We start from the raw sequence: 15,272 nt of genomic DNA on the forward strand, positions 1-15,272 counted from the left end.
TTATTGAAAGCATTCCTGAGCTGAAGAAAAAGTAAGATATGAGGATAATGGACTGCAGAAAAGCAGCAGCAACAGCCCCAGGGGAGCAGAGCAGCGAGTGTCTCTTGGGAAGAGAATCTGAAGGATAAAAGAGCTGTGAACAGCTCACAGCTGCCAAAAGGGATGATACTAAAGGCACAACAGCGAACTGTGCCTGTGCAGGGGAAAGCTCAGAAGCGTGGGAAGAGAGCACTGAGGCTGCATCAGGAACTCTTTGAGGACCCAAAATCAGAAGCTGCAATCACACAAAAGGAAAAAAGAATAACCTTCAACTAATGAAAAGCCTCTAGAAATCCCACATGCATGGGGACCTGTCAGAGTTGAAGCCCAAGATGACCATCCAGAGATTCAAAAGGCAGAAAGAAATGGGTGCATAAGCATACGTGAAAAAGAACAAGGCAAGTCTAAGAGCTCAAATAGTATTTGATACACAAAGGGCCAAATAGTTAAATGTTGCTTTTGTTTCAGTCCTCAAAACTTAACTAAAATAATTTTAATGAGGAGAAAGGAGCCCAGGGCAGAATCTGGAAAGAACAGCCTCAAAAATATTCAAATGAGTTAGCTCTGTCCTTGCCAGCACGTCCTAATGAACTTCAGAGGAAGCTGCAGAAACAGTGGCTGACCCATGAGCATTTCGTCATCAGGAACTTGAGGAGGATGCAGGAGGTGCCAGGAAGCTGGGGAAATGCAAGCAGAGTACTTAGCTTTAGATATAGTCTCTCACAGATAATGAAGGTAGGCACTAGGATCAAGGGCAAATCAATTTAACTGATTCATAGAAGGATATTGAATATTTTTTAGCTAACCAATTGGTGAGCACAGGAGTATAACCAGGTGTAATTTGGAAGGGTAACTGTACTAGTGGCTAAGAAGGAAGCTGTTAGTTTGTTGTGCTGTGACTTGGACAATGCTCTTGGTGCTTTGCCTTTGGATTCTCCTACCAGAGAAGCATGCTCTAGATTAAATAACTCTAATGCAGGTGTACAGCCAATGAAGAAACTGCTTTCTCAGTAGTTGTGAGTGGTGTGCTGTAAACTGGAAACACATTTCAAGCAGAGAGTCTTTTGGACTCTGCTCTCTTCAATATTTTTATTAATGACTTAGATAATTAAATAGGATGTGCTGTTACAAAATTCACAGATGACACTAAGCTTGGAAAGGCTGCAAGCACTTAGGAGGATCAGATCAGCATTTCAAATTTGAAATTATCTTGGCAAATTGGAGGAATCAACAAGATGTAATTGAATAAGAGAAGTGCAAAGTATTACCCTTAGGATGAGAAATCAGAATCCCAAACACAAGCTAGACCAGGCAGTCACACTGCTGAAGACAGCAATTCTGTGACATATCAGTTTATTTCATCAGGGAATCAAAAGGCAGGTGAGATGTTACAGTGCTGATTCTGCGCCTCTCTGGTCTGGGGACTGCACCCTGCTGGGGAGCTCACTTGGAGAAAAAGGGGATGAAATGAAGAGGTTCTGGAGATGATGAACAGGATTGAGGAGAAGAAGGACATTACCTCATTCCCAGCCTGGTCAGCTCCGGGGCTCACAACTCTCCTGCAAATCAGCCCTAGTGCAGAGTCCCATTGATGCCATGATGTTGTTTTCGATTACAAAACTACCTCTCCCTGCTCCTCAGTTCACCCTCTTCCTCCTTTCCTGAAGAGTACAGCTCTGCAGCCTTGAGTGTCAGCCACAGGAACATCTAAGTATGCCAGGTTGTTCAAAGAACTTGTCATACTCAGCTGGAACTGACCTGGGCACAATGGTGAGGGGTGCCAGATACTAGGTACCCCTGTTCCTGTATTTCCTGGAACAGATCCTTCTGGCTCTCTTTTCCTGGTTTATCATCAGCCACTTTCCTGCTCTTAGGTCAAGATAAAAGGTGAGCAAGGATGGAGCAAATAGGATAAGATTAAGGCAGAAAGATAAATGAGGGCTGAGCTGGTGGAGCTTCAGAAACAAAAGTGGAGAAATTTGAGATTGTCACAAAAGATAAAGGAATTCACAGAAAGGGAGGGAAGGGTTTGTGTATGCAATGATGTCAATGGAGAGAAAGCCTGGCAATGAAAGTATTATCTCCCAGAAAGCTTGGTTTACCTTGGCCTGAGTCACCACTGCTGCGGAAGCAAACATTAAGCTTTGATCACAGCTGCCATAATCTTCCCCTGACACCCAATAATGAAAGCAACAGAAACAGGCTGAAGCATGGCAGCTGTCTGGCTGAGATGAAATTGCATTTGAAAAGGAAAACAAAAAGGCAAAGTGATGTTCTGCTGAAGGTGGAAACAAGAGATGACAGGACAGGGGCTTTTTGAGAAGGTAACTGGCTGGAATGGACTGTCATTTTTCCTCCTGTAGATGAGTGTCTGTGCAGGGGTGAGGTGCCACCCACTGTCAGCAGAAGCCCTGTTTTGGTGGTTTTCTTTACTGGCAAACAGGTGAAACAGATCCTGCCCCAAGAATTTACCCGTTTCTTTCAAGAGAGTGCATGGCAAGTGTTGGAATAAGAGGAAGGTTAATTTGAGGCTGAAAGTTCTGGGGGAAATATCACTTGGCAGCATAGGCTGACCATGTTCAGGAGTTCACTGCATGTCATTTCTGGGAAACTGCTGCTCCAAAGTTACTTTAAATTGGAGGCTCACAACCCCCTGGGTTAATCTCACGGGATGGTGGTACAGCAGCTGATCCCTGCTTCCCCATCCAGAGACATGAACCCAATTCCCTTGTTACATCTGCCAGTGTTCTTCCAACAGCCCTTCTGGCCCTTGAGCTGAGGACCTTTCTCTTGATCAGTTTTCTTACAACCCCACTGACCCAATTCACCTCTGTCTCGTCTAATCCCAAGAGATTGCAGCTTTTAGAGATTTTCAAATCAAGGAATTTCATCCAGTGCTGGTCCAGCCAGATCTCTACATGACAAAATGGGAATGAGAGCAGCACATCATCAGTGCCCACATTCCATGGGAGTTTCATTTCACCAACACCACAAACTAGGGATTTCATGAACAAGGCAACAATCTGGACTAGCAAATTTTGTGTACAACTCACAGAAATTTTCCTTCTGAAGAGGATGGTTTTCACAGAGGATCCACTGAGAACAGATTTTTTGAAGCAGAAGAGGGCGAGATAAAATGGAGAGGATTGGAAAAGGACCAGGACACTCCCAGTATTCATCTGAAGCTGTGATACAGACATTTCTCTGTTTAGAACTGTACAAAGAGAGAAGTTCACACCAACATGCAGTCTTACACACTCAGAGGATTTGGCTTATGGAATAATAGCTTCTAAATGGACACCTTGAGTTGAATACAGTCCTTCCTGAAGGATTTCCCACCGAATTCTGGCCTTTAAATTGAAAACTTCACCTCTGTCGACAAGAATGATTCTTGAGGGAGGGGTGTTTTTGTTAGGGGATGCACGGAGCTGAGTGTAGGAATTCAAATCTAATTTATCTGAGGCAGACTAAATTTGTTTTGATGAGAGCATTAAGCATCCTGAAGCTTGATATTAACTGATAGACTCTTGCTTGCTCTTGGCACTTCCTCTTGTAAATGAATCACTGTTACTTCCGCTTCCATGCCCACCCCTCCACTTGGTTCCTTCTTAATTTTACAGCTTCCTGAACTTGACACTGGGAAATCGATAAGTAATTTAGAGCCCAGTAAATACAGATGAAAACAAGTTATTTTGTACTTTTATAAATATTTGGAAACCAAAACTATCTAAGAAAACAGCTGCTCAGTTGACTCAGCAACCCATCCATCAGCATCACACAGTTAATTGCATAAGATCATAAACATTTATAATTAGAAGGCAAACAAACAAGAATTTTATAAACAGCCCTCTTGAATCAGGCTGCGTGTTAAATATTTGTGATAAGGTAATTAAGAATAGATTTACAATCCTGGCTCGGTGTTTAATACTTTGTAGAATGGATTTGATTCTATGGAGAATGTTCTACAGCCAAAGAGAAAACATTTGATTTCGGCTCTTTTATCCCAGGCTTAAAGTGGTCTCTGAGAAACACTGGCTCTGTCATTATCAGAGTGGAATTTCATTCATTACAGATCAGACAGCTCATTTAAATATATGTCTAATGTCCCTTGTCATGGGCTGATCCACTTCAGGCCTGCTTCAAAGCTCTGTCTCTGTGGCTGGATCTGCATACAGGCTTTCTCTAAGTCCTGCTTTTTATGGTTGATGCTTTGATCAGACCACGTCAGAATTCTCAACCGTGTTTCAAAGCAGGGAGGAAACCCCACATTTTTCTGTTATGACATCACAGGGTTTGGTTATGAAAAGCCAGCAGCACTGCAGGGTTACAGCTGTGCAATCTCAGTGGCCTGTAGGATACAGAGTAGAGCTCTCTCATACTGTAGTGCCCTACATCATTCCCTATCCCAAAATAGTCAGATCTGCATACAAGCTATCCAGTGGAGTTACTTCTACAGCCAGTGACCAGGCTCAGCACCCCATTTCAGTGAATGTGAGAGTCCCCCCGAAGCTCATCTGTGATCAGGTCAGCAGGGCTCCTAGTTATGCCTTAAACCAGGGAGGCTGGAAACTCAGTCTGTAGTGAAGCAGTGATTTAAACACTTTAGCATCAGATGCTGACCCTAAGAAACCAAGTGGCTGCATCCCATCAGTGAATGATGGGGAGATCAGCCCTAAGGGTAAGATAACCTTCAGATATTGTGGGGTCTGATGAAGCACAGGTTTATTCCAGTAATCATCTGCCATCAGAAACTAGAACTATCTGGAAAAGGTAGGTGATGGGTGAAGCTGTAGCATTTGATTAATCAGAAATAGCTGTAAACCACTTTATTCTGTGGTGCCCATCATCTCTCTACACGTCGTTGGTCAAGTCAGCCCCTTTGTTTAGGCACAGTTTTGATTCTTGTGAGTCTTTTGTTCTTGTATTTTTATGTTTGCAACAGGAAGGCAAGAGAGCTACTCTTCTTAGAAATGTTTTTGATAATGATCCAGACCCAGAATGGTGAAACCATCATCATGAAGGACAATGAAGCCATCCCTGTGCTAGCTCACCCAGTCCTACCTTCTAGTCTGGCTTCAGTTCTGTGGGACACAAAGGCACTTTCGTAAGAGACAGATGGCTGCAAAGCAAGGACACTCAGAGCCCCCTCATTGCACATAAATCCCATTCTCTAGCAAAGCTTGTGAGTTATATTACAGTGTGCCAGCTAAGCCAGTCTACAGATGTTGCAGCTTCCTCCAGCCAGTGGAGAAGAAGACCTGTGTTGCAGCCACTAGTGCTTCCGAAGAGTCTAGCCACAGTCTGGCAACTCCAATAATAATAACAGAGCTTAATACTCAAGTACTGTCATCATCCAAGCAACTAAAATTATTCAATTCCTTAGTTCTCTTGCAAGGGTGGGGAGGATGATGGAGATAGCTGGGAGACAAGGTGACTGCTGGGTTACTGAAGGGCCTGAGCTGCTCCTTCTCTTATGAACACAGAGACCATTAGCAGTGCGGTGTCCTACAGCCCAGAGCCATCCCCAGACATCAGCTCTGTGCATTTGGGTGGGCAGCAGGACACAGGCACTGCCTGCACACTCTGCACACACTGGGAACTCCTCTGCCCTTTCTGTCAAGCGTGCTGAGCTCCCCCTTGAAAGGAGGCAATGACATTTGATGAGGTACCTGCTCTGCAGGTGAGCAAAACTTTGCCTTGGGTAACAAACTACTTCAGGGTATAGACAGACTTTTTTTCCACTCAGTTGCTGCCTCTGGCCTCCACGTGTGTGTCTGCTCTGCTGCTGTATGTGTGGGGAGAGATATGGGCTGTGCACACACTCGGCACTGGTGCAGCAGCCGTCACTGCCACGTCAGCTCCAGTTACACCCCCTCCAAACACACGTCTGGGCTCAGTGAATCATGCCTATGCAGCATGCAAAATTAGCCCAGTGAGAGATAAACCTTGGGCATTTGTTGGTAAACAGATACTCTTTTGCTGTAAGAGCATAATTCACTGTGCTCCATTTACGATCCATTTATCGATGGCTGAGATAAAACTGAAATCCCTTTAATTCAGGGAAAAGGGGATCCAGCAAAGGAGGAGCACCAGTGCTCTGCCTGTAAGTAATTAAAATACAGGATTTATCATTGAAAAAGCACTGGCTGAAGGAGAGCTGAGCTTAACCAGTTAACTGGGGGAAGATGCTGGGGTAGGTTTATGGTTCTTTCTAAAGTTTTGTTTGTGTTTTATGTTTATTTCTTCCCCCCTTCCCTCCAGGTCTAATAATACACGAAGGGCCCTCGGTTTACCGGATTTTTAAACGGTGGCAGGCGGTCAATCAGCAGTGGAAAGTGCTGAACTATGACAAAACAAAGGACATGGAGGAGCAAAAAACAGGGACCAGGACAAATCAGCGCCCCTCCTCCCAAACCACCCACTCGTCCTCCGCTGGTGGTACAGCCACTAACTCCGCTCCAGCCGACAGCGGGGCACGGGCTGCCGGCCATGCCACAGGCACCCTCTCTGACCACCACTGTGCTTATACCATCCTGCATATACTCAGCCACCTGAGGCCTCACGAACAGAGGAGTCAGTCTAGTAGTAACAGAGAGCTCGTCATGAGAGTCACGACGGTCTGAGCCGAGGAATTCAGGAGGCCTTAACACGAAGCGGAGGAGACAAAGAACTCATAAAGCAGAGGAGCATGGTGTGCCTTTTTCTTTCTCTTTCCTTTTCTTTTTTCTTTTTTTTTTCTTCTCTCCTTTTCTTTTTTCAGTAACTGCACAAGATATAAGAGGCGGCACCTGGCCAGCTGAGGAAAAAAAGCAGGTGGAGGGAGAGCTGCACACTCATGCTAAAGAGGTTAATGTTTTCCAGCCTGTTTAAAAAAAAAAAGAAAAAAAAAAAGAAAAAAAATAACAACACAAATCACAAAAAAACCAACAAAACAAGTGCAATACAGACTACAAACTGAGTAGGCAGAGTTCTGGGGAAGCAGAGGAACAGACAGTTTAGCATGTCTTACAAATCCTATTACCTGGAATAGGTAACGCTCTGTGCACACCCCCCGTACACACACGCACGCGCACACAAACACACACGTAGTGTGAGATTTATGAAAACGTGGAAGGGAACGAAATATTTGGAGTGGTTTTATTTTCCAGACTCCGATTAACCAGGGCTATGAGTTGTTTTGTTTCATGAGTCACTGGAGCCTTGTTTGATTTACCATGGGGTATCTGAAGTGAAATGGCTGGGGATTTTTCAGTATTGATTTACAGAAGAGAGATTGAATCATCTCACTAAGAAAATCTTAACAAAATCCAGGCATACCCAAATTTCACCAAAAAGCCTGTTTTTTTCATAATGTTCCTGACAAGGGGTTTGTGAGGGTAGAACTGGGAGGGGGGAGGGCGCTCCATGACCTTTATTCGACGTATAGGCATTTTTGGCAAATTTTGTACAAACGTTTCGCAGGTGTTTCAAGCACAAGTACTGGTGTGATTCATGCCTTCGTAACCCCAAATCCAGCATCTAAACCTTGCCACCCACACACATCATTTTCCATGCAGACATTCCAGGTTAATTTCCTTCCATTCTACTCCAATCACAAGAAGCTGACCCATCTTTGGTGGGTTTCTGCTCCCTTGCTGATTCAGACACTCATGCATTTAGAGATGTACTTTTTTGTTTTGGTGTCTGTATCCCTGCTGCTCAATTTGCAACAGTCTCACTCAGTCTTGTAGGCTGATCCTTTCACATCCAGTCTGTTAGTTTATTACAGAGTCTATTCCATTCAATCATCCAAAAGAGAGTTAGTCTGAAGAGGGAGCACAGTTGCTGACTGACTGTGTAGCACTTCTAATAAGCCTCCTTCTCTGGGATATATCCTCGAAGGTATCGGTTGCTCTTCAGGAACATTCTCTTTCAATGCACAATGGCTGAATCATTTGTGGATATTAAAGGGACACTGTCAAGTACTTTTTAAATAGTTTTTAGGGTTTGGGCTTTTTTTACTCTCCATTGTTTGTAATATTCTCTTACAAGCTTGAAAATAAAATTTCTTTCCCTACCGATTTTGTCCTTTTCCATTTGGGCACGTATGGTTCTCTCCACTCACCCCATTCCTTTCACCATCCCTGTCCTTCTCCTCCCCACCTTTCTTCTGCGACAGAAGGAAATCCATATTTCTGATTTCCTGCTGACTGTCCTCATTCTATGGAGGGTATGTCCCAACTCTACGGGGTTGAGTTATTTTGCAGCTGCCACAAAGGAAGCATAAGAGCAGGAACCCTAAAAATATGGAGGTTAGCTAATTGAGGAGCAAAAGCTCAGCTATCCCAAAACAATGACCCCATAGTGATCAAGCCTGAACCCAGCTCCCCCCAAAATCAAGATAAGGACTTCAGCCAAACTGCATCCATTTAGCAGCAGTGCCAAGCAACGTTGCACAATGGCTGAATGCAGCTGCCCTCCATCATCATACCAGCACTTCTCACAGCTTCTGTGGAGACAGGGAAAATGTGGGCTACCAGCTCCTATGGCAGCCAGGCTGTCACAGGTCAGGTGTTTCTGGACCGGAGAAGGTGTCAGACTTCAGCTTCTGTGTTTGAACATGGCAGCCATTCTGCAACGTTTAAGATGCAGGTTAGCAGCTTAAGGCAAGGTCATGTTTTTCACCTTGATTACTTGACAGTGTCCCTTTAAATATCAGAATGCAACAGAACAGGTACTTCTCTGGCAGAGAATGTGGGAGGTGAAACACCGTCCAAGAAAGTCAACTTGCTGAGGACCAATGTGAAACAGCATGGTTTCTGAGGCCACTGTACCTTTATCTGACCAGATTTACTATCTACCAAAGAGTGCTTTTGGCAGAGGGGAGAAAAGAGATGGTGGTGGGCAGAGGGAGAGGGAAGGGGCAGTTCCAGTCATCTCTGAAAGTAGCTACCCCCAGAAGGAAGGTGTTACAATGAGTGATCTCTGGAAGAACTGCTTCAGTGGAGAGAAACCTGGCCAAAGTGAGCAATCACAGCAGCCTCTCACCCCTATGCCTGTTCTGGAAGCTGTCCTCATTCCAAGAGATGAGTAATAATAGTGTTTTTGGGGAGGGGGAAGCATACACAGATGAAGGGACAGCTGTCACCCATGATGTCGTTTCCCTCCCTGCCCTCCACTCATTTAAAATGGAGAAGTCAAATTCCTTTAATTTGGCTAACATAAAATTTTATGAGGTCAGAAGCACAACTTGCTGTGGAAGAGTGGTGTACTCTGAGCACACAGGACTCTGCATACTCTCACTCCAGCTCTGCCACTGACTCTGTAGCCTTGGGCTGTTTGGCTCAGTCCCGCCTCCACGCAAAGGGGGAATAACAATACGTACCTACCTCACAGGGGTGTTGTGAGAATCCACGTTGGTAAAGCCTGTTGAAGTGCTAAGTCTACCACCGGTAGCCACGAAGTGTGTGGTGGGGGTGAGCAGCGCTGCCCTTTTGCTGGTTGCAGTCTGAATCACAGCGGGAGTTCCATCGGCCTTCTCCTGCTTGGAGACCCTCCTTGATCTGAAGCGGAGGCTGTCGTCCGAGTGCCCTGTCCTCCATTGCATGACATTTTAAGCGGCTGTGAGGTGCAGGGTAGTGACAGACATGAAGTCCTACTTGACCAGGGATTTGCTACAACGTTTTCTATATCTGTGGGGTTTGTTGGTTTGTTTTTTCCATATATTGTGCTTAGAAATAAACTTTCCACTTAGGGCTGGCGGTTTGGGGTCTATTCTGTTGCATGGCAATGTATACAAGTCTTATTGTCTGTCTTACTGTGCAAATGATCCCGCAGCCCAGTTTCAGAGATGGGCATGGTCTGAGCCTTTTCACAGTGGCGTAAGACTCAAAAGCCTGTCTAGACTGTTTAATATTTAAACAACACTATGAACTTGTCAATTGTATGTGTTCTGTGCAATACGAAGCATGTCATTAGCTGGCTTGATGGGCAGAGGGGCTAAAGGAAGGTCAAAACTTGTTCAAAGAGCTTCATACATGTGCCAGCATGGAGCCAAAGGGCTGCCACCAGCAAAGCAAACTCGGGGAAGCCATTGGAAACTGTTTTCAGAGCAGTTTATTCCAGAACAAGGTACTTCTGAGTTTACAAACTTCTAGGCTGCCAGCCTGAGAGAACAAGTGCAAATTTAGTGTGGGGGTTGGGGTTTTGAATTCCCTTTTTCTTTCCTCCCCAACGTTTTGATGGCAGAAATACTGACGAGGATCTCTTCCTTCCATAGCACAGTTCTCTCATCTCCCACAATCTCCTTGTGCCGTCCCCTTTGTGCTACTATGCAGGACTTTCAAAGGTGCAAATGGAGACAGTACGCTCCCGAGACATGAAAAATAAGTTCTGTACTGGTGATTCTAGCAGATAGAAGAGATGGGGCAGAGCCATGCTACAGAGGCATCTCTTCTTCCCCATGTCTTTCTTCTGGTCATGTCTGCTAGGTCCCTGAAGAGACGTTCTCTGTACTGTGTTACAAAGCTGTCAGATCACCTTCCACTGACAAACAAAGCTTGCAGAGTTTGGCAGCTGTTTCTCCCAGTGGAGAAAATTCTGGGTCCTATCACTGTGGAGACCCCTCAGTTCTTGGGCTTTGTGGTCCTCCAGCATTGTTTGGGGGTGGTCAGTGTGGAGGACTGTGTTCAGCCATCATCGGAAATCGTGTGTGTATGGTCCTGCTCAATCTTGTGATTTCTGCCAGTTCCCTGATTTTCTGTCAGCTTTGACAGGTCTTTCTGGTAATGCTTTTCTGGTTATGCTCTTCAGAGGTGTTTTGCTCTGTGTCAGTTGCCAATGCTATTCTTGCCTACCAAAACATCAGTGCTGGCCTCCAGCTTCCACAGCTCTTCCATTCTTGCCATCCCGTTTCTTGGTAAATACTCACTGCCAAGTTCAAACCCTCTTCCTCTGTGCCTGCAAGGGGTCAAGCACATGCTCTAACCCAAGGGTCATCAGAGAACACAGGGACTATTAAGAGTCTTTATCAATAAGCCAAACTCTATAACTCTCAGTCTTTGATATATATTTACTTTGCCAATCTCAGTGCCTGCTGTTAATTGGTTGCTACAAACAAACCACTAATGCTGGCAAAACCCATAAACCCAGATAACACTTGATTTCCAGTTTAAAATGTAAGAAATTATTGGCTGTTTTTCAACCAAATTGGGTGTGTTCCCTGTTGTGGTTTCCCAAGCAAGATGATGAAGAGGTCCTTGTTTTACCTTACTATGATGAAATGGTCAACCCAAGGAAAGAGGAACTCAGCAGCCTTAGATTTGAGTCAAGAGAAGTGTCGGCTGTCCTGTTTTCACTCAGGGAGACAGGAAAATACTACTCATGCCTGCTAGGTCCCTGGCCCTTCTCAAAGCCCTTGATCTGGCAGCAGTAAAACACCAGAGCCAATGGCTGTAGCTGGAGGACAGTTCTGAAGGCTTTCCAGTTTTGAAGACCATCCTCTGTCCACAAGTGGTGGTCAGTCATTCAAGCATCCTCTCTTTGCTTTCCTTGAGAGAAAAAGATTGTTTTGACTTAGCAAACCACTACTGCTCTTCAGTGTAGGATGAGGCTGCACCATTAGTACCTCCAACCTGTGGTTCATCCACCAGGATTCCTGTGCATCTCCTTGTGAGAATGCATGGTCAGAAGACCTATTCCTTCCTTTTAACTCTTTTATGTTGGTCAAGCACTTGGAGGAGAACAGTCAGCAGTGCAATTGCCTTAGTGACTACTGGCTGAGTATCCTGATCTCGCCTCCACTGTCACCTCCCCTGTGACTGCTCCTTCTCATTCTTGAGGCAACAGATGCCTCATCCCCTCTGCCATCCCTCGACTCTGGCCCTGAAGATCTCCTGAGCAGACAGAGAATTCCTCCCAGACTAGTTTTTAAGTCTTCTACATCCTTCATGTTTCCAGACAGGCAAATTCATTCCACTGATAAACAATGACATTCGAATCCTGAGGGGACAAGCAAGTGTAGGAGCCTGTTGCATTGACCTTCACCATTTCTTACATATTGAAGGAAATATGGTGAAAACACCAATTGGTTTCCTCCATTTGGCAGCAATGGACCAGTGGCTCTAGGAATATTTCCCTCAATATTGCAAGTCTGACATGCAGCAGTTACTGCAGGTAGTCTTTGATCTCACATCTATCATGTTGGATGCAAGGAGAGCAGAATGTGATGGTTCTGTGCTGTTTACACAAACATCTAACACTATCTTAGTTCATTATTCAAATTACCTCCAGGTCAGTGGGTGAATTTCTCCTTTGATGAAAGAATGATGTTTTTTTCTTCCAGAAATGGAATTGCAAGATAAAATATATGTAAACATACACATATATATTTATAAATGTTATCCTGAAAACATAGAGAAAAAAACCTAAATAAACCTGAAAGAATACTTGATTTTTTAATAAGTCTTGACAGGAGCTAGGGAGTTGCTGTGTGGAAAATGCGACTTAGGGTTTTACTTCAGGCAAAGAGAAGACAGAAGAGGGAAATGCTTTTATGCTACTTTCGGGCTATCTTTGGTTCACACTCATTATTGTGTAGCATTTAATTAAGACAGAAGTATGTGGAAAGCAGACACTCAGCTCCAGCAGCAGGAAACAGACTAAAGACCCCTCAAACTTACCTGAGCCATACTCAAACAAGCACAATGATGCAAAAGCACAAACACCTGCCATCACAACTGTTTGAAAAGAGATGGATTTCTGAATGGGACAAGAACCCAGACAGAAATTCTTTTCCAAGCCACATTGTCAGTATTTTTCCCATATTTCTTATTTTGAAAAGGAAGAAAAAAAGAAAAAAAGGAGGGTTCTGATACCCAAGTCTTAAAGAAGTAAGTAACAGTAGAGAAGAGGTACTAAGGGAAGATGCTCCTTTATATGTTATGTTATGCATCAAGATGTGCTTTGCCAAACAGAATTAGGACATCACATTCAGTTCCCTGATTGCTCAAAGAAAGTCTCAGTGACTGAGTCTGCTCAAGGAGACTTCCTAGAGTGTAGCCTTCTCCAGAGCACCAGAACTCCCTTCTGGATGGGATAGCTGGCATCAGGCTGTTTGCCTCCAGCTGCACTCCTCTGTGGCAGGATCACCACCTGTTGTTAGCAAGTCACTGTTGGGCAACTTTGATCAGCTGATATAGGTTATGATATTAATAATCACAAAAATGGCACATGCCCATCATGGCCCTGCAAGTGACCTGTCTCACCCTTTCACAGCTCAAGTTGGTGAGAGAGCTACTCTGCTCTTTGGCCTTCATCACAGGACAGCTTTTCTTTAAAATCCAGCCTGTCACACTTCTCTGGGAGTTTTTCTACTACACTTTACAGAGGTTCTTTTTCCTATAAGGATGAACAGACTTCTAACTAACCCACCTGATCTTATTTTCCAGCTAGAGAGACAAAAATCAATGTTCTCTGACCAGCTGATCTTAGTACCTGTGCTCTTAAAAGATTATATTTCCCCTCCCCTTTCACTCACTGCTCCATAATCTTCTCTTTCCTTTGGAAAGGGGTGATTCATTGCTACCAAATGGTAGAACATCTCTCTGAGATGGGACAGCCCTTCTACTCCTTGATAATAGGCACACAAACCTTCCTCCCATCCCTCTAGACTGATGTGGCCAGCAGAAGCCTTTTTCATGGAGTTTCGCTTCTTGATCCAGAAGAGCAACTGCTTTCAAGCATCTCCTTCACTGCTGTCAAGCTGTGGGATAATGGCATGGGGAATCCTTTGTTTCTTAGCCTCAGGGTAACTACAGTGGATGATGTACCTGAGCCAAAAACACGGTGAGGACAAAGCACTTGTGTTTTAGATGGTGGTAAACCTGGGTGAAGCTTGCTCTGATGACAGGAGAGCAAGAATCTTTGTCAGCTTTATACAGTAGCAAATAAAAATGGCCTTGTTCCCTTGTGTTTTTAGCTCATATACATCAGCTCTCCATTATAAACAAACCCTTTTGTAGGCAATGCAGGCCAGGCCTGGGGAGGAAATCTTCCTCTTTCCAGAAGCACAACCAGCCCATAGCTATGCATCAACCCCTTCAGGACTTTTGCCCGTGAGAGGCTGAGCGCAAGAATGGAGGTAGCTAGCAGGGATGGCAAGAACACGTCCCTGGATCTTCATCCCCAGTGGGCAAATTTTGCATTTCTACATGTGAGTCCCCTTTGAAATCACTCCTAAGGCCTCCTTCACTACTACAGGGTCTGCCCAGGAGAGGAAGCAGTGTCTCTGCATGGATCCCTCAGGTCTGTTGCTGAGGTCCTCATTCAGGCCTGCAAGAATCACTATGTTCACTGAAGGTTGAGATGAGTCAGTGATGTGTCCATGCAGAAATACTCTCTTTGAGACTGCTACAGAGATGTCTGTGGGGTTGGGAGGGAGGGGGTGGTTTTCTCCAGGGCAGGAAGCACGGGGAAGGGAAGGCTGCAATGTAAGAAAAAATCAGCCACAAGGGAGGGGTTGACTAAGAGGAATGACCATGTCGACTGTGTTACTGTCCCGTCATTCTCCTGAACCCAGAACGGAAACTTCCAAGTGCTCTTCATGAGCTTACGTTTATTAGAAAACTATTCCTGGGTGTTCAAGATTGTTTTCTAATGAAAATATACATAATAAAAAAATAAAATTCATGACTCTTGGTAATCTTTTCCTTTCCTCTCTTCCATTGTAACACATTGTGAAATTCACCTTCTTTCTTGTTTGTTTGCTACAAATAAAAGCTCTTTCTTTCTGGTCACAATCCACACAGGGTCTCACACAGTAAACTTTCATCTTCTCTTTACACATCAGAGGCCAAGACTTCACATAAGGAGATTTGAACAAAATTTCAGGGCTCAGCATGCATTGCACAATGTGTTAGCACTTTGACTTATCATTTGTTTATGGCATTAAACAGCAAAAATCATGTACCAAACATCACTGTAAGGTTCCTGTGTAGTGTCTTCCCTATGTTCAATGTTCAAGAGAGAAGCTTGAGGCAAGCATGGTAAGTACATGCAGCTATTTTCAGAGTACCCACCCTGATGTGCTGTGTCCTTCCCAGGGACTGCACAGAACTGCCCTCAACAGAGAACATCTGCTGTCCAAGCGGTGCTGGAGTCAACTTCTGCTCCAGGGCTGTATCTTCTACAGGTTGCTGTGGGAACACCAGGACACAGGGAATGCTCAGAGCAAGTGTGCACAGGGAAAGGGAGGA

At 44.6% G+C, this 15,272-nt stretch overlaps 1 protein-coding gene across 1 annotated transcript in view; it reads left to right on the plus strand.

The window, feature by feature from the left end:
- The window catches only part of MARCHF4 (membrane associated ring-CH-type finger 4), a 105,719-nt gene extending 91,013 nt beyond the window's left edge, over positions 1–14,706 (plus strand). Inside the window, exon 4 of the mRNA XM_048309473.1 lies at positions 6,301–14,706. Within this exon, the coding sequence (XP_048165430.1) occupies positions 6,301–6,662 (362 nt within the window). The 3' untranslated portion in view covers positions 6,663–14,706. The remainder of the gene's footprint in view (positions 1–6,300) is intronic.
- Positions 14,707–15,272: the final 566 nt, after the last annotated feature.

The sequence above is a fragment of the Corvus hawaiiensis genome, chromosome 7 (assembly GCF_020740725.1).
Source record: "Corvus hawaiiensis isolate bCorHaw1 chromosome 7, bCorHaw1.pri.cur, whole genome shotgun sequence".
NCBI lineage: Eukaryota > Metazoa > Chordata > Aves > Passeriformes > Corvidae > Corvus > Corvus hawaiiensis.